Raw genomic sequence first — 23,333 nt, 5'->3', positions numbered from 1 at the left:
TGTACTTGCCCCCACACACTCATACATGGCCCAGCGTATCTTGCGCCCCTTCAAGTGACCCAGCGTACCTTGCGCCCCCTCTTACATGGTCCAGCGGCCCTTGCGGCCCTTCATGTGGCCCAGCGTACCTTGCGCCCCCTTTTACATGGTCCAGCGGCCCTTGCGCTTCCCACCTCACATACATCGTTCAGTGTACCTTGCGCCCCCTTATATAAACCAAGCGTGCCTTGCGCCCCCTTATATATGGCCCAGCGTACCTTGCTTCCCCTCTTTTATGGCCCAGCGTACCTTTCGCCCTTCTTACATGGCCCAGCGTACCTTGCGCCCCTTCTTACATGGCCCAGCGTACCTTTGCGCCTCTTCTTACATGGCCCAGCGTACCTTGCGCCCCTTCTAACATGGCCCAGCAAACCTTGCGCCCCGTAATACATAGCCAAGCGTGCCTTGCAAACTGCACATATTAGTCGTTAGATGCGGATTCGTGTCTGTTCAAACAGATTGTTTACCAAATTTATTACAAAGTTTATTACCTCGGAAGCTCCTTACCTCCCATTTCCCATTTTCAACCTCCCAACCTTTTCGGGTTCCTGTGTGTGGCTTGGTGCTAAGAACCCGAACTCCAACCACAGGGTGCCCGAGTGAAAACACCTGAATGGACTTGCTTCAGGGCAGAGTGGCAGGTTATTGTAAGTAAAGTTTTGTGGCGACCGTAAATAGTTAAAATATTTTGGAAACAACCGTTTTTTGTCGATTATACATACACTGTCTACAAAGTAGTTCTCAATAGGTCAGTAATTTCCTCCTTGCTACTATTAGCTCTACATCTTTTAAGCTTGTGGTTTCACATCGCGTTTTGCGGCTCGTTAGCGGTATCCAAGCGATGCCTGCTATACACTGCTGTAAGTACACGGGAGATTTGCTTGTGGTTTCACAGCTTGTTAGCGGTCTTCAGGCGATGCCTGCTATACACTGCTCTAAGTACACGGGATATTTGCTTGTGGTTTCACAGGACGTTTGCGGTCTTCAGGCGATGCCTGCTATACACTGCTATAAGTACACGGGGGATTTGCTTGTGGTTTCACAGCTTGTTAGCGGTCTTTAGGCGATGCATGCTATACGCTGCTATAAGTACACGGGAGATTTGCTTGTGGTTTCACAGCGCGTTTGCGGTCTTCAGGCGATGCCTGCTATATACTGCTATAAGTACACGGGGGATTTGCTTGTGGTTTCACAGCTCGTTTGCGGTCTCCAGGCGATGCCTGCTATACACTGCTCTAAGTACACGGGGGATTTGCTTGTGGTTTCACACGACGTTTGCAATCTTCAGGCGATGCCTGCTATACACTGCTCTAAGTACACGGGATATTTGCTTGTGGCTTCACAACGCGTTTGCGGTTTTTAGGCGGTGCTTGCGGAAGCGAATTCTGCGGTTCTGGAACCACACCTTGACCTGTGTCTCGGTCAGGTTCAGTCCTGTTGCGAGCTGACGCCGCTCCTCCCTTGCAACGTACTGCTGCCTCTCAAACGCTTTCTCCAGTCTTTGTAGCTGGTACGGCGCGAAGATCGTTCTGCAGCGCTTACTGGTTTTCTTCTGACGCGTTCTCTCTGACAAGCTTTCTGAAAACAAAACAAACGAGACAATGTTCAAGCTATTTCACCGCTGCTCTAAGCCTAGTAAAATTCCAATAATAAGCCCCCCAGTGTAAATGCCCCCCCTCGAATATAAGCCCCCGATCATTGAAACACAAAAATCCCCCCAATAATAAGCCCCCCCCCCCCCCGAATATAGGCCCCGGGGGGTTATACTTGGAGGGCTGTATATACCAAAAAAACCGGGCCATGAACACAGTAATATTTAATGCCATAGACAGTGGTCAATGTTTTATACAAACGCAAAAATCCCTCCAATAATAAGCCCCCCCCCCCCCCGAATTTTACGGTACCACTTTGTGACTAGGGTGTTTTTTTTTTTTTTATTTAAGCGAATGAGCAATTGGGCGTCCCAGGCCCGAACCAAGGGGGGGAGGGCTATTTTTATAGACAAAACTATAAAGAATAAGCTACAATCCTGGACAAAACCTGTTGAGACACCCAGATTTTTGTGCAAAAAAAGTCCAAATTTCACACGTGCTTAACTAAAAACGTTTATATCCCTCCCTCCACCTCCCCCACAAAGCAATGTTTTGTATAACGTGATGCTAGGAGATTGAGCATGAATATTACGAGGAGTTCAACATTGTTTTGAGGGGGGGGAGGGGTAGATATGAACTAAATTATGAACATCGGTCGACTTTTTTCATCCAAATTTGGGAAATATCTCAACAGTTTGTCTAGATCACTCTAGTATGTCATTAATTCGTAAGTCAGACTTTATTTGTAGCCAAATCCGGCAATAAACGTCCCGCCCGTGGAGATACTGCGAAGGCATAAAAAAATCAGGAAACTCACGCCCTCCCCCCCTTCCCCCAGAAAAATTAGGTACCTTTTTTCGGATTTCGCAGCCCCCCCTTTCCCCCCAAAGAAAAATCCTGGGTAAGGGTCTGCGTCCGTACAGTAAAAAGCTGTTTTAAAAAGTACGAGTGGAATTCCGTTGACTCAGACCCTTAAGTAAAAAAACATAATAAACACATAAAAAAAATAGTCTCTAAGGGAACTTGAAGTCAATATGAGTTAGAGTGATCGGGGTTCCACTCTATATCCTCTAATTTGACTGACGATAGCAGTCTATATTTAGAAATAAGTCAATATCTGCGCTATCTGTCACTATCATCACTGACTTAAGTGTTTACGGTTAAGGGACAGTATGTGAATACAATTAACACCCCAAAAGGGAATAAAAAGAGCATGGTAATTACTGGTGTGAAACCCTCTTTGGGTATTTTTAATAACCAAATAATTTGCTATTGTAGTTTTCTAGGTTTCCTACACTTTGATAAGGCATACTAACGTTTTTTACATGAAACCGGTAAAGTTAATTATAATATCACTCCTGAGGTGTCGACTCTTGTCAAGCTTGCCCAAAGTGTATTAAAGGTTCGGGTGGTATTTTTTTTCTTGCCCTTTTAATTCTTGTAAATAGTGATCCCTAAGAGTATAGCCAGTTGCTATCATATCAATCATATCATTTATCTAAATATGGTATTAAAATCAAATGAGAAACATCAAGATCATTTCTAGTATGTGCTAAATAGCCCAAGTAATGATTATGAGTCATTTACGCTATCATGACTTCAATATCATGACAAATGCGAGAATAGATCTTGCCTAACAAGTCGCCTTAGACTCTAGTACTAGCCCCACCTTGGCTTTTCGTCGGTTCCACTTTAGACCTCGCCGTCACCATGTCGCAGTGCATCAATGCCTTGTCTATGTCACTAGTAGCCGAGATACGGGGATTTCCACCTCTCTCCTCACAGCAAACTGCCTGGCCAGGGAACGCGCAGGACGGAGGCACTACCCGGAAGCACTCACTAGTACTTGTGGTTTGCGGGGATCTGTTGTGCGATAAGATCGACCTGATAGAGAAAGCTCCCCCGAACCGAGCTGCCTCGTCCGCCGTACGGTAAACACCCCTCTCTCTTGGCTCTGCAAACCCTGGCCGTTCGTACAGGAGTACCGACTGACGACCCCATTGACTGCTTGGCGACCCGCTACTATACATCCCGAACTGTCGGCGCTCTCTCGATTCTGTCGTGCTCGCTAAATAGCCATCTCTATATATCAGTAGCATCTTAAAAGGTTGTTTTCGTTGTCATCAAAAGCGCCCAGATTCACGTTCACACACTAAGTGCTAGGCAATCGCTTGCCCCGGAATACCATTCGAGCGCGCTGACGATTACCTGTCAATCAAGGCATTTGGCGCGTGATTATTCGCTGTAGGGGCTTTGCTGTAGATGACGGGTCATGCCGTGGTGTCCCTTGTGTAAGCCCGCGGGCGGTTTCCGTCCTAAATGCGCCTAGTACTCTAAGCCTTCACGTTGTAATTAGCCTTGGCTTTTTGCACATGACGAGTTCTCAGAGCTCGCAGAATCCTATCAAACTTATCGCTGCTTGCTATCTCACGTTAATCGCCTAGCACGCGAATGTATCGCGATAGTAGCGTTGATGGTGCTATCATGATACGCTTAAGTAATGAGGGACGAGCAGGTGCGCAACGCATAACCGATTATAGCTCTAGCTATTTCTACTGCATTCTACAAAAGCCATTCGCACCTTTCCACATAAAAGAGCGGTGTTTTGGGATGTTTCAACAGTGAGACCTACTTTTCTCGATGGTTGTCAATATTATTTTGATTCAAAGTAAACAATCTACTTATAACTATTGTTTTTGTATCGTTTAATCATTTTTTGCAACAAAGTTGTGGATTGAAATAAGCGTCGGTCTATTCAGACTTCAATGAATCTGCCACCGATATTCCTCTCTCAGTTGGATTCGCGATAATGGAGCCATTCTTGTAGGCTATGTTCATGATATTTTCACCTGTGTCTGTTGGCTACTATCCAATTTATTGACGATTCATCTACTATCAGCCACCGAAACGACTAAAGCCAATTACTGAGGACTGTTTCTGATTTTGAGCAAATAGACTATCAATTGATTAGAAAATTTTTCTGTGGGTCAAAATGGGTTACTGCGGTGACAGACGGTGGTGAGAATTATTTAACTTATCAATTATCAAGAAAACGCTGTAATAAGATTTTTATCCACCCTCTTCTATAGTTGCTGTGATTTTTAGAATGTTTAGTTAAACAAAGCGTTTATTTTAGCATCTACTTAATGATTTTAAAGAGGATGCATAACAAATGCATGAGTAATTTTACTGACTCGAGCGACAAAATGTCACCTTTTTTATTCATCTAATTTCTTATGGCTATGACTAGATCGATCATCGCTCGTGTCTTTATGTTGTTGAGTTGATTGCATGCTATTTAGCCATCGAAATATGCTTAACGAATGGACATGACGAAAGTAAAACGTTGGCTCGACAGGAAAAAAATGCCGTTTAAAGAACGTCAAAAATCTCATTTAATAAGACCACATAAAAATCACCACAATATTATTGTTTTTGTATCCTTTTGTTGTAAAACTTAATATTGTTTTTGTATCCTTTTGTTGTAAAACTTATTAAAAACATCTTTTGCATTATCTTGGTAATTGTATCCTGTGATGCACACAAAAGATATGATTGGCAAAACGCTTAGGTAATAGCTCATATTCCGGAGTAATCAAAACCGTTTTTTTTTTTTTTTTTTGAATAGCTAATTCTTGCGCCCACCGTATCATTCGCTGCCTATTATAATTGACGTTTTGCTCATAAGGGTAATGAGATACTAGGGTCTGGTGGAGAAAAATGATATCAGTTACGCTATTATGTGATCTCTTTTTGCAAATCGTGAACAATACCGTGAGCTAATATGTTGTTTCCATTGGGAGATCACTCGGAAAAATCTGTTTTAATGGCATGATTTTTAATCCAGATAGTATAGACTAAATTCGGAAAAAAAAAAGTTTATTTACATCACTCGTAAGGATTGATCTGGATCGGTTTGGTATTTCTTAGACCGGAATTTTTTTTTGCTCGGGATTCTATTTTTCTCATTTTAGCCTTGAAACAAGGCATAATATCACAGCTATAACACACCTATGTCAATTGTGTTTTTTTTAGCGTTTAGCTCTGGCTTAAGTGTTTGGAGAATATTTATCAAAACAAGTGAAATATCACGGTATTCCCTGAGGCTGGCTAGAGGGTATTGCACAAAGGAATTTACAAAATGGAACAATAAAATCATGATTTTCAATTTTAAAAAGCAATGTAGAGTTGATAATACGATCTGAGTTGGAAATGATGACGCAGTTTTCAAAATATCAAACAAGCTTTAATCACCTGATGTCCTCCTTGCTAAGATTCTGAGCTCGTTAATATTACAACTTGAATGCATCCGTTCACACATAGTTAACTCGTTAGTGTTAGATCATAAAATCGTAGTACACACGTAGTAATCTCGCTATTATAGTGTCCCAGGAATCATAGTTATCTCGCTAGTGTTCATAGAAACATGGTAATCTCGCTATTGTTACTGGAATCGTAGTTGCGGTAGAACTACCGGTGCGTCCTGCAAGTCATTTAAAGCCTCGTGGATTTCATGGCCCTGGTCTAATAACGCCTCCAGACCAGACAGCTTATTTATTCCCTCAACCATACCTTGTAGGAGTTGGACCTAAATCAGCAAGAGAAGCGCACTTTAGTTTAGGTTTTGCGGGGTTGCGATTAAACTGAAAATTCCCTCAACCCGCTTGCTGGTCGCCTTACCCTATAGCCCACCCCCATCTTCTTATCCCAAATCGTTTCTTTTCCTGTCCAAATCCACACCCTCGTGTCCCCATCCAATAGCCCTTCAACCCCTTCTCAACCCCTTTTTTGCCCTTTCTTTACAAATCCACACACTTGTTACCCTATCGTCCCGATGTTATTTTCTCTCCCCCGTCTCTCTCACGTCTTCCTATTCTACTACTGTCCGTCCCCTTCCTCGGTCTCCCCCCTTAAATCTCCCTCTTAGTCTCTCTTTCGTTTCACCCTCCACACTTTTGCTTTCTTCACCCCTCCACTTCTGTTCTCTTCATCCCTCCAAACTTCTGCTTTTTTCACCCCTCCACTTCTGCTCTTTTCACACCTTTACTTCTGCTCTTTTCACCCCTCCACTTCTGCTCTCTTCACCCCTCCACTTCTGCTCTTTTCACTCCTCCACATTTCTGCTTTCTTCACCCCTCCACTTCTGCTTTTTTCACCCATCCCCTTCGCATCTCTTGTCACACATCCTGTTTTTTCCCCATCTTTTCACCCATCCCGTTCCTGTCTCTTTTTACCAATTATCTTTCCCTTCCTTTATCCACATCTTTTCTACTCTGTATGTAAAGGGGGACATGTGAAAGTCACGATAAACATAATTCTTTTATGGCCAATACCTCTGTGACTCCCAGGGACAATATGCTGCAGCAATCAAACTGCCCCTTCCTTATGCTGATGGAAGAGATACCTGTGAGATCCGATAGAAAGGAAATTTTTTTAAAGGAAAAGTAATTCATATTGATTGTGTCAATTCATGGTCATTTTTTACAGCTAATATCTTACCCTGACGGCATCTTTTCATGTTGAGACACTTAAGTGCAAAATGCAACCTGTTATCCTGGAACAAAAACGTGCTTTTGAGCGTGATGTTACTGTGGAGAAACTCAAACACAAGCGACATTCTACGTAAACCAAAGTAACGAAAGGCCGGTCTTGTCACGGTAAACCACAGCGGGTCACAGGGTTTTGAATAGCACATAGCTATACTCTAGAGACGATAACCTTAAGTGCCTCTCTATTATCATGGAAAATAAAGCCACTTAAACTGTCGGCTATTGTGACCCATCGATGTTTTACCCATCGTTGCTAGGATGCCATAGTTGCTAGGCTAGCTTTGTCTTAAGCCTTCCTTGTTGCTAAGCTACTAGTTATTTCTAAGCTTCCAACTGTTGCTGGTTCCCATTTTTGCTAGGCTAACATTGCTGCTGTTTAACATACCGTTGCTAAGTGACGGAATTGAACTCGCATGCGCACTTCCATGGCCGTGCCTAAATGCCGTGGATCAGACACGATGTAGCCTAAGTGGTCAGACAGGGCGAATTCTTCGTCGTTTTGTTTAAGCTCTTCCTCCAACTGGCTCAGGCCTCGCTGAAAACGGTCATAGGTGTCGAAGAGATCGGAGCCTTGAGACCAGCATATCACCTAACAGATTGGATAGACAGTGAGGTAATTATTTCAAAATTGCGCGCGGGACATTGAAAAACGGAATAGCAAATTTAGTGGTGGATGGAGTGAAGATCCAAGTGTGTGATAAACATTCGCTTTCCTGCATCCACCACTTTTAACTATCTTTGGTGTCTTGGTTCTTGCACAACCGAAGACGCCACGAAAGATTTTTTTTTTTAATCACAAAGATTACCTACTGGCCTTGCGACCGCTACTTACTCTTTTTTTTCTTTCTTTCTCCGTTGCACAGCCTTGCCAGGGCTTGCGAAATCATTTGGCTTCCCATAATGCAGTTAAATTTTAGCGTTTTTTTTTTACATACGCACCTTGAGATGATCAGCCTCGTTTACGTGTACTACGAAGGTTTTGTCACTGGTAAAGAAGATCCCCCGAGCATCCGGCCAGTCACGTGACCGCTCCGAACACGTCATTTCCGGTGTGTTGTGCACCAACATTAGATTGTTGGCGGTGAGGTGTTTTTGGTCGCTTTCTGGGAGATCCACTATGGAGTAGTATTTTCCCTTGAACTCCCCTAAAGAAAAATGATCACGATCATTTTTATGACCACGTTTAATTCAATTATGGTTTCCCCCCTCCCCTTAGAACAAAAGACATGAACGCAAGGTTAGCAGGGCGACCTGTGCCAGACATGTGTGTACGTGTAACGTCACCCTTTAATCTTTTCAGCGCGCTTTGGATGGCCTGCTCGATCTGCCTTCGATCCAGGCGCCCGCAAGCAGCTGGAAAGCGGTACCCCTTTAAAGAGCGCCATGCGGTGATTCTAGTGGCCTTCCATTTTGCCCGCGGGATGGTCGCGTCTCGAAGCCCTTTACAATCCACGTCCCTCTTTTGTTTTTCCTCGGGTCCGTAATCATGTAGGTCCTTGATAACACTGTCGAGTATTGGTGAGAACACCGTGTACGTCTCTTCATCGCCAGCGACCACGCCTGCTGCACGGCCCCACGGCACGCTGGGACAATCAACTCCTACTTGGATGAGTTTCTCGAGTGTGAACTTTCCTGACGTTTTTCTGTTTCTGCATTTGAAAAACAAAACACAAGAATTTCATTGTTCTGTAAAAGCTTTACAGCTAAGCGGATAGTTTTGTAGTATTTATAGAATCACAGAGGGCGTAAATTTGCGCATGCGTTGTCAATCATTCCGTATACTGTATACTCTGAGATCTTTTGAGGTTTTTTTGATCAATGGTATAAAAATAAATGATAAATATTCAATAAGATCCCGATTTCGACTCTAGGGAGCATGCCACCGGACTTCCTATATTCAGGACTCTAAATCACACTATATCTGTGATACCTCTGTCAGCTCTATATTTGGTCTTCTTCGCTCACATTCCATCCCCCAGCCCCCCCCCCCCCCCCCTCCCATTCTCCTTAAGTTTGGCATAACGCTGACATTACAATAATTTTATCCCGTAGGTCACACCGGTGACGTGTTGCCTAACTGTACTGATTTTCTTATGTTTTGTTACTCACTTAAGTTTCTCGTACATCTCTGGAGTCAAATACTTTGCCATTAGCGTGTTGTTAAGGCTCAGATCAGGAAAGTTACCATACGCGGGGAAACGTAGATAGCCGTTCCTCCTCCTCCATTCCTCACTCGACATGCCACGCCCGGACAATCGTAGGTACAGCTCCCTGGCCAAGTACACCCCGCATCCGAAAGCTGTAGCGGCTAGCAATGCTTTCTCTACTGATACAGAACGCAGCGAATCCTTTGAATCGTCAAGCGATTTGTTTGTCATTTTTCTCTAGTTCTTAAGTCAATCATTTTTGTAAGGATTGATGTCTTTTTCGCCGATGTGTTCCAACTGATGATAATTAGTTAATTCGAACAATTATTCGATTGTTCTACCCGGATAAGTATTAGTTACCAGTCCCCAATAAAAGAGTTGAACACAAACTGTCCGTAAAGTTCTCATGTTGTCGCTGGGTTTGCTGTTTAAAAGTGTTTTCACGAGATTTCAGGACCTTTGAGATTTTGATTTTCTTTACTTTGACCTTTTGACAAGTGAGTGACGTAAAAGTACGAGGTGAAACAAGGCCAGGCCGCGTGGCGCAACTAAACTCCACTCATCGCCATGGCCGAAGCTGAGGGGTCGAGTTTACGCTATCGGGGACCAAATTCTAACAACGGAGGTAACTTTCCTAACCATGGGTTTCCCAACAAAATTATTGAGACGTGTACCAAATGTAGTATTTGTTTCAGCGCTAAAAACCCACCATTTCAACGCTAACCAGAATGCGCTTAGAGCTCAGGAACTTCGCCGACGAACAGAGGTAAAGAGAGAATATAGGGATTTGAGAGATAGCCGGGCTCCGTTTATCCTATAATTTGATGTCCTGGGATGAAACTCTAAATGGTGTATTTGTTATCTAACGATAGAAACTTCGTGAAGAGGTTTTGGAGCAGATCGACGGTCAATTAAACGATTTATTCGATGGTGTGTTGCGAGATCTGGAGTCGTCTGACGAGGATCTAAATGCTGATCGATTTCTGTAAGTAATCTTTTGATTCATTCGTTTCATCGTCTAGCTTGACCTACTTATCTGCCGTGTGTGTGGTTATTTGTTTGACTTTGACGATTTATCAGCAGGAGATTTTGCGGTAAGAAGGGGATAGCATATGCAAAATTTATTTCAAGAAGTTCTTATTCCTCTATGGAAGCAAATATAAAGTATGAGGAAATCGAATCTTTCTACCGTTAATCATTTATAAATAACTTCAATCTGTCGATAAAGTTCTTCAAGTGAAAATCGTATGAGAATGGTACGATAGACTGCGATTAATTTTAGCCACTTTATCGTGTAAGATTGATTATTTCACAATGGGTCTTTTATTTTCATTTTGATAATTTGATAATCTATTTTGATAGCCCCACAGAGCTCAATAGGTCTGGCCGTGATATTTTAAAAACAAATTTTACCTCCTATGATTTACCTATATAGTCTATAATTTGTACAAAAATGGGGCTTTTTAGAATATATACAAATTTATAAAAGTCACCCATTAGACCCATAAAGTATGTCCAGCACACAGAATGAACACTTTCACAGGGTTATGCCATAAGGGGGGTGTCAACATAGGGGGTGGGACACCTCATTGTCTGTATCCCCCCTACTATAGCCCAAGGGATGAGGAGCGGGGGGGGGGGGGGGGGGGGGGTTGAGGGGAGGAGGAGGTGAATGTCCCCATTTTCTCCAGCCTCATGTTTCTCTTCTCTCTAATTTAATGGTGTCATGTTATATTTCATTTATATTTTTCACAATTTTGTATTGGTGAATGTATTTTTTTTTCTAAATCTTGCATTCCCTTAATCATTCATAATTTTCTCTTCCTAATATCTAATGTTTCTGAGGATAGGAGAAAGGGGGGCTTTTGGTGTGTGCGTGGGGGGGGGGGGGAGGGGGCATAGGTGCTTTACAATTTTCATCTTCAGCCATGTTTGTACATGAACACTATTGTGGAATAAAGGCATCTATATGCAATTACAATAAGGGAAAACGAGCTCCTCCTAAGTCGAAAGTGCTACCGCCTTAAACCACATAGGCCAAGTTGAATTCCCCCCCCCCCTATTTGTGATAGGGGTTTTTAAAGATTCGCAATGAAACACTTTCATAGGATCCATAATAAATTCACACAAATCTTTTGTAATCTCTTGACTTGGATAAAAACAGTGGTTCTATTTTTGGCCCATTTGTTGAGTTCATACAGCATGTGACTAACAGAAAGAGGTGAGTTCATTCTAAAATTCGAATACTTGTTTCAAGAATGGAAACATCTCGGCAAGTAATCAAATGAAATTTCAAATAATTAACTCCAATAATCGGCTCTAGGGGTCACGCTTGACCTGGTTTGACTGTAAGTAATCTTTAAATACTATGCTTTTTCCATATGATAACATTGACTGTGCACCCCTCATCAGCCAATCCTGGGTACACGCCTGAATTTAGGTACATTCTTTATTTTTAAAACACAAAACAAAATAGAATACATTTATAGGAAAGTTTCACATCCTATCAACTGAGTGTTTAAAGCCATTTCATGCATTTCCAAAGAAATTGTTGTACATTCAACACCTGTATTGCCTTTTGACAAGGTAAGGATTTTTGATTGAAAAACTGGATTTTACCCAAAAAAAAAGCAACAACAATAATTGTGGTGGAGCATGTGTGACTCTCTTTGTCCACAGGGAGCCCAAAGTAAACTTTACCTCCCTCAAAAAGCAGAATTTATTATTGGTGTGAAAAAAAAATGATCTTTTTGTGTGTTCTCTCCTGCATTACATTTACCTTCATGAAATCCAAATTCTCAAAAGAGCGGGGAAGCAGCAGGCCCCCAAAAAGACAAAAGCTTGTTGGGGTGGTGGGGGTGGTGGGGTTTGGTCAATGGCCATCCCTTTATAACCCCTGTTTTGTCTGTTTATCTGACTTTCTGTCCAATCATCTGTTCAACAAACTGTAATGTTTATTCTTCTGTTTATCTGAGTGTTTGTCAACATTCTAGATGGCCACATATTACTTATTTGCTCATGTTTTTGTTGTAGAGATAAAAGTAATGGAAATAAAGTGTTCAAAGCAAGAAATTCTATGCTAACGTGAGTTTTGAACTTGATGATCATAATAGCAAGATTTTAGAAGTAATACTGTGATAAAGAACAAAAAGCCATGAAAAACACTAAACTCTTGTTCAATTAATTCTTAGGGATCTACTACAAGTCAGTCATGTCCAGACTATCTACAATATCTTTGTTGCATTGCTTGCAGTTTTTGTTTTGAATACTGTCATCTATGACTTCATCGACACTGGACGGTAAATATCTACCAAATTCATTTTTTTGAATTTTATGCTGCATTTTGTTTGTACAGTAGATATTCCATTTCATGATTATACTACAACAGCCCTGCCAATTAAGAAGGATTTTCAAATCTTCCCTCCCCTCAGGAGTGGATCAAAATTTTTTTAATGGATTAGAGGTTCCATTCATAAGTTTGTTACTTTATTTGCTATTTTCTGCAAAACAAAGACACATTACTTTGCTTTTGAACAAATCCTCCCCCTCCCCCGATCTTCAAACAATATAGAATTCTAATCTATTTTCCTGGCTCTCTTTCAGATTGAGCTTGGACTTTTCCATTATGTTTTGGGCTTTTGGCAAAGTGTCTACCGTCATCAACGTCTGGCTAGTTATGCTGATTATGTCACTTCTGATATTTCCCCTGTTTCGTTTTTGGCACAGTTCACAGTCCACTTGGTACCACTTGCCCAACATTGTGTGGCTTGTGGGCTACATTGGCTATATTGTTGTGTTCTGTGTGTTTCCTATCCAGGAGGTTTATACACATGACCTCCCCCCTGTCTCATCAATAATCATTTTAACAGAACAGGTATGTTCTAAATCACTAGCTTGACTTTGTACTACCTGTCAAACCATTTGGTTAATTGTTCAATCTTTTTTTCAGATTCGTCTTATTCTCAAAGTTCATGCATTTGTTCGGTCTAATGTGCCTAAAGTGTTATGTTCTGTAACAAGTCAGACATCAGGTAAAACATAACTGTAGGGAGCAAGGGTGGATCTAGAGGCTGGTCAAGACCACCCCCCACCTATTTTCAGATATTTGGCTTAGAAAAAAACAAGAAATGTAAGGAAATCATCAGAAAAATGATAAATCCTGCTTCTCTTTTTTTAAACACCTACCTTGCCCCCCACCCCTTTTGGATTTCCCAGATCGGCACCTGCAGAGTTGTTTTACATTCCAAGGATTATCATCACCATCACCTTACTGCAACCAAGCTCTTCAAATGTAGTATTCCCTGTTCAAATGTTGATTTGGAATTGTTGTTTTCTATAGGCAGTGTTGCAAGTCAGAGCTCAGACACCAGTGAAAATGAGAATGAGATACCTGAGTTTGGCCAATATTTGTACTTTTTGTTCTGTCCCACCCTGGTGTATCGAGACCATTACCCAATGTGAGTTATTCCTAAAAAAAATGACCATTTTCTTTAAATAGCATAAAAACTTCTACTCTTTAGGCTCCTATGAAAACATTACAACCACAAAATTTGTTATTTTATTGTATTAGTTAATTTCTTCTAGCCAAGCACTATAAAACACAAAGCAGCTTTAAAACAACACACACTTTTATTTGTGTTGGCATAGCAAGCATTTTAGGCTCCATTCGGGTGTTATCAAAACTTCACTTGGTCTTTATTTCTGGGAAAACCCCATAATATATAAATTTTCATGAGAATTCTTAGCAATTTTTCTACTAGTTGGCATAGCCTAGGTAGCTCAACCAACCAAATGTCATTATAATGACTACAAACAAACTTCTGGGGGTGGACCACCCAAACTCACCTAAACTCATGTTCTTATCTTCTTTTTATGTTAACTATACCCTTTTAGGACGCCTTGTATTCGCTGGGACTATGTTGTCTCCAACTTTTTCCAAGTGGCAATGTGCATCCTGTACACATATTATGTGTTTGCGAGATTCTGTGTGCCAGTCTTCAGAAACACAGGCAAAGAGGCAGGGAACTTCAAGTAAGGCTTGAAAAACCATACTCTTGTCATTCTTTTCATTCTCTCAATCTAGGTTTCAACTTGTATTAATCTAACATTTTATTTAGGAACCTAATTTTATCAGCGTTTAGCTGTATGCTTCCTGGTACTATGGTTCTTGTTCTTGGTTTCTTTGCCATTCTACACTCCTGGCTCAATGCCTTTGCCGAGATGACAAGATTTGCAGACAGAATGTTTTACAAGGTAAGGCTTCGAGACCTTGCTGAACAATTTCAAGTGCCTTGTCAACATTTTATAGAGAGGAAACAATATCCGTGTAGCACTTTCTGACTGGCTTTATTTCGGTACTAAATAGGATTGGTGGAACGCACCTTCTTATGCTGATTGGTACCGCACCTGGAATGTCGTTGTCCACGACTGGCTCTACACATACATCTACAAAGATCTAGTGCAGGTATATTTATAATCATATATTTGCAAACTTGGTATTCTTTTGTTGTGTACTCTTTGACGCTAGAAAGCACTTGGAATTAACTCAAATGAAAATAATCGCCATTTCTTTGGCGTTATTGCTTTTTGAATACCAACATATAAAACAGTGCACTTAAGCCTCGAATTTTCCCCACAGTGTTTCTTTCATAACATCTGTCTAGTAAAGCAATTTACTCATTTTCGCCCTTTCAAGGCTAGAATTACTAATTGCTAGTTCCAATCCAAAGGTGTTATCTATTTTTATAGTTTAGTCGTATTTCCTAAATCTTGGTGAAGTCTTTTGTGAAATTTGAGCCACAATCTCAGTTAGAGTAAATGTGATAATTTGTGATTGATGGGAACAATCTTATTAACAAACAAACTACTTATATGGGCCGCCCTGATTAGTAGTTGTACAATCATGTGATTTTGTGTTGCATTTTCAGCTGACGAATAATCGTAATCTCTCCACTGTCGCTGTATTCGTCGTCTCTGCCATTGCACATGAGTACGTGCTGATGTTTGCCTTCCGGTTTTTCTTCCCGATCCTCTTCACCATGTTTGGGGGTGTTGGACGTGAGTATTGAACATATATGACCCTGCAAGGCATTATATGACTCTACTCAAATCATGAAGGCGTGTTGGATAACGCTTCCTGTAAGTTTGATATCGCTATGTGCCAGGAACTCGCTTGACCAATTTGGGCCAGTTAGACACATAGTGTCATGACACGTGCATTTTTTAATCCTAATTTCTTTCTTTACTTCTTTGTTTGATTTTTTTGAGGGGGGATGGGGTGGGGGTGGGGGTGGGGGGGGGTAAAGCAGGTTCATCGTGGATTTATGCCCGAGAGTAACACTCATGTTGCCCATATTCAGTGTCCTTCGTCTTCCTGAAGCCGAGCAAGCACAACAAGCACTCTCAGTGGTGGAACATCTTCATGTGGATCACCCTCTTCCTTGGCAATGGCCTGCTCATGTGTCTTTACAGCCAGGAGTGGTACGCAACCCAAAACTGCCCCAGGAAAAACGTAAGATATACTCTCAAGAAGGGACGCTCATAATTTTCATAGCGTTTCTAATTAAGGGTAGTTTCAGAGGCCCATTGGCAGTGAGCTGAGTGTGGTTCTTTGTTGTTTACAGCAAGACTTGATCTCGATGCTTACTCCCCGGTCATGGAGCAGTGAGTGTATAGGAAAAAGCTGAATCTACACCTACCGTGTCAAGTGATCACTTAATATTTAATTCGATAAATAATTGATGATACGTTAAAGAGTTCATATAAAACCAATTCGCTAAAGAAACAGCCCAATATATTGAGTAGGTACATTTCTAAAGGACCTTCGCTTGTGCTAGTACTGTACGCAAGACGCATTTTTTTTTTAGCGTATATAATTTTGTAAAACGACACTCGACACATTAACCGTCATAGAAGGGGGATAAATAATTTTCTAAATAATAAATAATTTGCCCGTTTAAACACTGATAACGTGAAAGTAATAATTTCCGGCGTTATCCTCGAGGCTATTCTCAATCCAGTGATGCTGTTTTTGTCTGAAGCCTAGCAGCTAAATCCTGCGCAAATAGCGTCAACCTTTTCTGGCGAGACGCTGGTCAAGCAATGTTGGCGCTTTAGCACCATGTTAGGAGGTGCTGAGACGTTTCCTTTGTCTTGTGGGCAGCGAGTGTAGTGATGCCAGGAATGTTGGCGCTGTTTGCACGGGTTTATTAACTTTAAAATTTCTAATCGTAAGAAGATATCTTACTGTTGTGTAAAGCTGCGAAAGATACACGACACAAATCCATATTTTAAAATTGTTCGCTCCGTGGCAGTCCGGCGTGTTCGTCGTTCATCAATAGAGCAATGTTCTGTTAAAATTATAATCTCGACGTTAGAATTTGGTATGATGCAATAAAAAAAGGTCAATTTAGTTGCGTTATATCATCGCTGGGCCAGCAAAGGGGGGAGGGGGATTGTTTGCAATAACCGCCAAAGGGTCCCCCCCGAATGCGACGAATCTTCGTGGTGTCACGTGGTACTACAGTGACCCCGTGAAGCTTACAGAATACAGTCGATTGACAAAACGTTTTGCGGCCACGTGACAAGCCCACGTGTAAGCATGGGTAAAACCACTGGAGCGCCTAGGAGTAAGTACGCAGCTGCTTTGTCTCCTATTATCTTCGTTCTACAAAGGAGTTCTTTTGTCTCTATTCTTCTCGTTCTTTGTGTCGAGGTGCGGATATTGTTCTTTTGCCCAATCAAATTGCAGCTTGTAAGAGCTGCTTACTGACCCGCGCCTAGCTGCACATATTAGCCACTGCATTACTTTAGACTTAGACGCGGTAATGGTGGCTTGAGGGTGGGGCTTCAGTGATTTATGCCCATAATTACATGCGGGTTTGTTGCGTAGTTGCGAAGCCGGGTTGACGACAACGTTTTGTCAATCGACTGTATGCCGCAACGCCTCACCCACTTGATACTTATTTATGCTTCTTACTGTGATTAACCAAAATAGAAAATGCCGCGGTACAAATAAGGGGAAAGTAAGCAAGTAAGAGAACCCGAAACGATCTCCAATAGCAGTCAGAACCCCAGGGGAGGTATGGGGCCTAGGGAAGAATGGAACCTACGGAATAGAGCGGAGGGAATGGGCTTTACGGAAGAGAGAGCCGAGGGATGTACCCCGGGGGAGAGAGAGAGGGCCGAGGGATGTACCCTGGGGGAGAGAGAGAGAGCCGAGGGATGTACCCTGGGGGAGAGAGAGAGAGCCGAGGGATGTACCCTGGGGGAGAGAGAGAGAGCCGAGGGATGTACCCTGGGGGAGAGAGAGAGAGCCGAGGGATGTACCCTGGGGGAGAGAGAGAGAGCCGAGGGATGTGCCCTGGGGGAGAGAGAGAGAGCCGAGGGATGTGCCCTGGGGGAGAGAGAGAGAGAGCCGAGGGATGTGCCCTGGGGGAGAGAGAGAGAGCCGAGGGATGTGCCCTGGGGGAGAGAGAGAGAGCCGAGGGATGTGCCCTGGGGGAGAGAGAGAGAGAGCCGAGGGATGTACCCTGGGGGAGAGAGAGAGAGCCGAGGGATGTACCCTGGGGGAGAGAGAGAGAGCCGAGGGATGTACCCTGGGGGAGAGAGAGAGAGCCGAGGGATGTACCCTGGGGGAGAGAGAGAGAGAGCCGAGGGATGTGCCCTGGGGGAGAGAGAGAGAGCCGAGGGATGTACCCTGGGGGAGAGAGAGAGAGAGCCGAGGGATGTGCCCTGGGGGAGAGAGAGAGAGCCGAGGGATGTACCCTGGGGGAGAGAGAGAGAGAGCCGAGGGATGTGCCCTGGGGGAGAGAGAGAGAGCCGAGGGATGTGCCCTGGGGGAGAGAGAGAGAGCCGAGGGATGTGCCCTGGGGGAGAGAGAGAGAGCCGAGGGATGTGCCCTGGGGGAGAGAGAGAGAGCCGAGGGATGTGCCCTGGGGGAGAGAGAGAGAGCCGAGGGATGTGCCCTGGGGGAGAGAGAGAGAGCCGAGGGATGTGCCCTGGGGGAGAGAGAGAGAGCCGAGGGATGTGCCCTGGGGGAGAGAGAGAGAGAGCCGAGGGATGTGCCCTGGGGGAGAGAGAGAGAGCCGAGGGATGTACCCTGGGGGAGAGAGAGAGAGCCGAGGGATGTACCCTGGGGGAGAGAGAGAGAGCCGAGGGATGTACCCTGGGGGAGAGAGAGAGAGAGCCGAGGGATGTGCCCTGGGGGAGAGAGAGAGAGAGCCGAGGGATGTGCCCTGGGGGAGAGAGAGAGAGCCGAGGGATGTGCCCTGGGGGAGAGAGAGAGAGAGAGAGAGCCGAGGGATGTGCCCTGGGGGAGAGAGAGAGAGAGAGAGAGCCGAGGGATGTGCCCTGGGGGAGAGAGAGAGAGAGCCGAAGGATGTGCCCTGGGGGAGAGAGAGAGAGAGCCGAAGGGGGGAATAGGCCCTAGGGAAGAGAGAGTAAGAGAAGGAATATGCCAAACGGACAGTGCTGAATAACGTATGCGCATGCGTGTGCTCTGGCGAAACAAGCACAATCGTAGTGTTGAATCGTTCGAGAAAAGGTACGAAAGGCTGGCTTCAGTCGCTAATTTGACTAACTGTACAGCACTAAAACCATACTGTACAAAAGATGACAGATTTGTGTGATAATGAGGGAGTCATAAAGAAAATTATAGCCTTAGGTTCTGTCTAGTTTTCTTAGCATTCGCCAAAATGTGACAGTTCGCCGGTAAAAAGCCGCCATTTCAAAACAAAAAGGCTGGTTTAACCGCGCGGTACTGGAACTAGTCTTGCGTTTTTCAGCACTGCCTGCCAAAGTAGAAATTGATTTATTCATAAATACAACCCCCCAAAAATAATCGCTCTATCGGTTTTTTGTTTATCTACAGAGTCTATCTAGTTCTATATTTTCGCTTTATTTCTTCATAGGTAAGCGAGTTTTTTCCAATGCTCTTTGTTTTCAGATACTCGTCGAATTGTCTTCTAGAATGTGAGATACTCGGTCCAGTTGTCTTCTAAAAACTACTAATCCCCGTAATAGTTATAACTTTTAACGTAATTAGGGCCCAGCAAATAAATAAGAGTCCTATACAGTAGATACTATTCCCTGTTTAAATCATCTATTTTATTCCTGCACCGAGCCATAACATCTGCCGGTAGAATCCCTCGTGATGTTGAGTTTCGTGCCTGTCTCGTCGTCGCCAGCTAGCATTACCCTCGTTCGCGAATTCTCTTCCTCGTCTTCCAATGTCTGCATTTCAAAACGGTCGCTATCGTTCCCCCTCTCCGTGCCCTCTGTGCCATGACCAGCGGACGCTCCGTCGTGCTCAGGCGTATCGTCGTCATCAACTGAGAAAAACTGCAAGATCTTGATGTATTTGCCGGTCTTCTGCATCTGCCTGGCGACGCCCGTGGCGCATAGGTTGATGGTTATGGAAACCACAGACAACCCAACGTAGAGCAATGTTGTGTTGATCCAGATTCCCTGAAATATTAGAGTCAGCTGTAGGAACAGTGAGAACAGAACAACACTCTGTCATGCAACATGCTTTACACACATTAATTTACATGCATTAATAGATTATATTATCTTTAAGTTGACGATACTTGTTACTGATTAGACCTAGTAATTGTTATGCAGTTTGTTATCCCTAGATTAGCGTATTTTACCCGGCCATGTTAAATGTCTTTCATATAAAGTGGCGCCTCTCTTATTTGGCAACCCTCAGGACCGTGAAAGGTGGTCGCTAGACAGAGGTTGGTCGCTAAATGGCGGTAGCCAAGTACAGTAGTTATATAGCAAAATCCGGATTCAATGGAGGTGCCGCTGTAAAGTTATTACACCAAGTACTAACAAGTCAGAGGAGAACGGCGTTAACATTCCCACGTGCAGTCATGCCTCATACGACCACGTGCAATAGCAGGAGGTAGGGCTGGTGTCGGTTTCAATGCAGTCCACACTAGCCTTCAGATAATTCCACCTTCGTCCTAATGCGATCCTAATAGCCTTCGCGTCACAGTGAGATTTTGTACCCATGCAGTGAATTACTGTGAATATGGTTTCGTATAACTTTTCGTATGTCCTTAACTTTTTTCACCTAGATACAAATTGTGCTATGGATCTTTCTAATCTTAGGACACAGTGCGTACGCATTGGGTCTATTGCACTTCAGGTCTTAATTTTCCCTAAGCAGAACTTTCCTGAATGATATATGATATGGCAAATTGTGTTGTCTTTCTGATACGTAATGAAAATGTGATCCACTTTTCTTAAATAGCAACTCAAAAAATGTGCGTGCATTTAAAAAAACTAATGGTATGACCCGGTATGAATTTAATCGTTCGACTTTACTTAGCCACAATGACCTGACGCCCCAGCGGACGCATTTTCTACGCATTTCAACGCATTTTCTACTGTATTTTATATAATGCCTCATACATTTACTATCATTATTGACATAAACATCTCCATTATCATCATCATGCCATGAGCATTTTAATCACCACCATCATCATCTTACCATCATCATTATAATCATCACCATGATTATCGTCACCATCATCATCATCATAATCATAATTGTCATAAACACTAATCACAGTTATTACCGCCGTCAATATCATCATCTTTCACCTAAACAAGGATTTTGTTACGTTTTGACACCTACCGCTCGGCTCTTGGGAACCACATCACCGAAGCCTATTGTTGTGAACGTGATAAAGATGAAATAAAGTGACGTCCCGAAGTCCCAGCCTTCCAGCGCGCAGTACACGGATGACATTAAGGTGAGGAACACAAAAATGATCGGGAGGGCTAGCCAGACCGGGGCATTGATCTCGCCGCTAGCAGCCTCAAACTCGTAGCCCTTGTAGAAATTCTTGCGAATGTACCCAACCACATATGCGCATGCGTCGTTAAGTTTCTGCACGATTACAGTACTGACGACAGCGAGCAACATCAAGGTCAGCGGTATCCCTATGAGGGCATAGATGATGCAGAACATTCGCCCGCCCGTGGTGACTGGTGCGAGATTGCCATAACCTGGGGATGCAAATGACAAGGGTCATTTATTGCATCAGAGAAAGTCTGGGATAGTTTATAGTGGTATCCGGCACAAGCCCCGCAAGAATACAGTGAAAATCAGAGAATCATCGGAGCGGGTTAGTAAAAGCAATGGCTAGCGCATTATCACGATACCTTCAACGCAGGCCTTAGATCTCCACCATTCGAACGTAGCCGAAAGATAGAAAAAAATCCGCTTGGTGTGGGACGGCGTGAATTCAGCAAGATCACTCCAGACCAGTTTTTGCGTCATCGCCTTGTGTTTGGATTACGCGACAACAAAACAAGAGAGCTTGACACTCCAAAAAACGGATGGAATTTGCATAGGGCTTCAGAAAGAACTGCCGCACAGATGCGTGATGTAGGAAAAAGAGGGACGATCTGCTAACACGTAACCTTCAGAGCCCACTCTACCCCTTCCCCATCCGGATATGGTCTAGAGACCAGGGGCCGGTTCCTGAAAGCCCGATTAACTTAACCCTAGATCAGCGCCTAATCCTGGGTTAAAATTCGCTAATCGTAGGTTAGCTAACCTTCGTATAACTCGCCGTTCCCGAAAGCCCCAATAACCTCTAAATCGCCTGTAATTACCTCTATTTCATTTCCAAAAATGTCAGGATTCGAGCTGGTGTGTGACACTAGCGAGATAGATTCATTTCAAGTATAAATTTCATGTAACCTTCTGTCTGTCCCAGCACAGTTTTCGATTCAGCATTGCAACGAATGTCGCATGAAAAGCGAAATGTTAGGACATTTGATCCCTACATCGTTTTTGTGTAACGTCTTTCTGTCGGCGGCTAAACTGCAGAATACCCGTCCACTTATTTGCATTTTCCTTGTATTTACTGCCTCGTTCTATAGAAATCGAGGTGTGAAGTCTCATTGCTAACTCTTTGTGGACGGGTATTCTGCATGCTCCCTGTCGGCAACCATTTTATGAAACTTTAGTTCTACTACAACGTTTGGGAGGCCTGTGTTAAACCAACTAAACCGTAGGTTAGCAAGTTAACCCCCCTCGCGAGCAGGGTTAGATTTTATCTCCAAACTAACCAAGAGTTAGTGCTAACCAGCGTTTCGGAACAGACAATTCAATCGTGGGTTAGGGCAAATTTAAGCCTAGGTTGTTAGCGCTTATCGGCTTTTCAGGAACCGGCCCCAGTGTTTTCCGTGGGTGATCGGTAGGTAGTTATTCGCCAGGAGCAGATATAAGATCTATTCCTTTTTTGATTTCACCATAACATAGAGCAATGAAATACGCGTATCGTGAGACAGTTACTCGGGTTACAGATGTCCTTAATTGATTTCTCCCTTTTCATCCCCTGCCGTATTTCTGTATTTAAAGGTAGCTTCACACTATAGAACGTATGATTAAGCATAAATATATCCGTTTCTTCTAGCATTATCGGAAGCCCAGGGCTTCTCTGTCTTACCGTTTCACTCACGTTTCACTGTGTTTCCGAGACTCACCTATCGTAGTCACTATAGTTGTAGCAAAAAACATAGCATTGGAGAAGCTCCATTTGGGTTTTGAGGCAAGACTTCTCTCGTGGTTGATCGCTGCTAAATTGCCGTCTATTTTCCCCAGTTCATCGTCGCTAAGTCTAGACACGATCTCCTTGCTGTTGAAATCACCCGGAAGTAGCTTTCCTGCGTTACTTTCTTTTAGAAGTTCCAGTAGCTCCTCTACTTCATGTGAAGTTTTTGGTTGTATCACAGGGTGCTCCTCAATGGCCCTGAAAATGCAGCCGCCGATATACAAGTAAAAGAGATTTGCTAAAAATAAAACTACGGGAACGAGCTGTTTCTTCTGGCTAGCTGTAAAATTCATTCTCCAAAATACTAGAGTATCCTACGGACCCTAAGGATGTTTTCTTGCTTTAAATTGAGCGAGAGCTATTTTTTCGTGAGGTAATTTAAATTTAAAATGCGAATAGCCATGCGATGAAATATTTAATAGATGC

The 23,333-nt window shown here is 43.3% G+C and overlaps 4 protein-coding genes across 5 annotated transcripts; 1 reads left to right on the top strand and 3 right to left on the bottom strand.

Moving 5' to 3' along the window:
- Positions 1–472: 472 nt before the first annotated feature.
- On the bottom strand, positions 473–4,051 carry LOC5521632 (homeobox protein DLX-1). Its single transcript, XM_032366836.2, has 2 exons — positions 3,301–4,051; positions 473–1,617 (listed from the first exon to the last, which is right to left on the bottom strand). The coding sequence occupies exons 1-2, from the start codon at positions 3,728–3,730 to the stop codon at positions 1,379–1,381; spliced, it is 669 nt and encodes a 222-aa protein (XP_032222727.2). The 5' UTR covers positions 3,731–4,051; the 3' UTR covers positions 473–1,378.
- Positions 4,052–5,855: 1,804 nt separating this feature from the next.
- LOC5521624 (creatine kinase B-type) lies at positions 5,856–9,643 on the bottom strand. The gene is made up of 7 exons (XM_032367017.2): positions 9,290–9,643; positions 8,465–8,829; positions 8,120–8,325; positions 7,566–7,769; positions 7,131–7,185; positions 6,965–7,035; positions 5,856–6,219 (listed from the first exon to the last, which is right to left on the bottom strand). The coding sequence occupies exons 1-7, from the start codon at positions 9,556–9,558 to the stop codon at positions 6,076–6,078; spliced, it is 1,314 nt and encodes a 437-aa protein (XP_032222908.1). The 5' UTR covers positions 9,559–9,643; the 3' UTR covers positions 5,856–6,075.
- A 77-nt stretch (positions 9,644–9,720) lies between these two features.
- On the top strand, positions 9,721–16,738 carry LOC5521639 (sterol O-acyltransferase 1). The gene is made up of 14 exons (XM_032367016.2): positions 9,721–9,952; positions 10,023–10,093; positions 10,200–10,312; positions 12,361–12,411; positions 12,519–12,626; positions 12,931–13,201; positions 13,277–13,358; positions 13,667–13,784; positions 14,221–14,358; positions 14,445–14,580; positions 14,693–14,791; positions 15,255–15,384; positions 15,687–15,838; positions 15,951–16,738. Exons 1-14 carry the CDS (start codon positions 9,895–9,897, stop codon positions 16,011–16,013), a joined length of 1,590 nt encoding a protein of 529 aa, XP_032222907.2. The 5' UTR covers positions 9,721–9,894; the 3' UTR covers positions 16,014–16,738.
- A 2,468-nt stretch (positions 16,739–19,206) lies between these two features.
- On the bottom strand, positions 19,207–23,295 carry LOC116604548 (TWiK family of potassium channels protein 7). 2 transcript variants are annotated; one of them, XM_032367072.2, is made up of 3 exons: positions 22,840–23,295; positions 20,978–21,351; positions 19,207–19,812 (listed from the first exon to the last, which is right to left on the bottom strand). In XM_032367072.2, the coding sequence occupies exons 1-3, from the start codon at positions 23,198–23,200 to the stop codon at positions 19,435–19,437; spliced, it is 1,113 nt and encodes a 370-aa protein (XP_032222963.2). In that variant the 5' UTR covers positions 23,201–23,295; the 3' UTR covers positions 19,207–19,434. The 2 variants fall into 2 exon arrangements, with proteins under 2 accessions (XP_032222963.2, XP_032222964.2); XM_032367073.2 differs by having other exon boundaries at positions 19,207–19,794.
- Positions 23,296–23,333: the final 38 nt, after the last annotated feature.

The sequence above is a fragment of the Nematostella vectensis genome, chromosome 2 (genome assembly GCF_932526225.1).
Source record: "Nematostella vectensis chromosome 2, jaNemVect1.1, whole genome shotgun sequence".
Taxonomy (NCBI): Eukaryota; Metazoa; Cnidaria; class Anthozoa; order Actiniaria; family Edwardsiidae; genus Nematostella; species Nematostella vectensis.
This window is presented reverse-complemented; position numbering and strand designations above follow the sequence as displayed.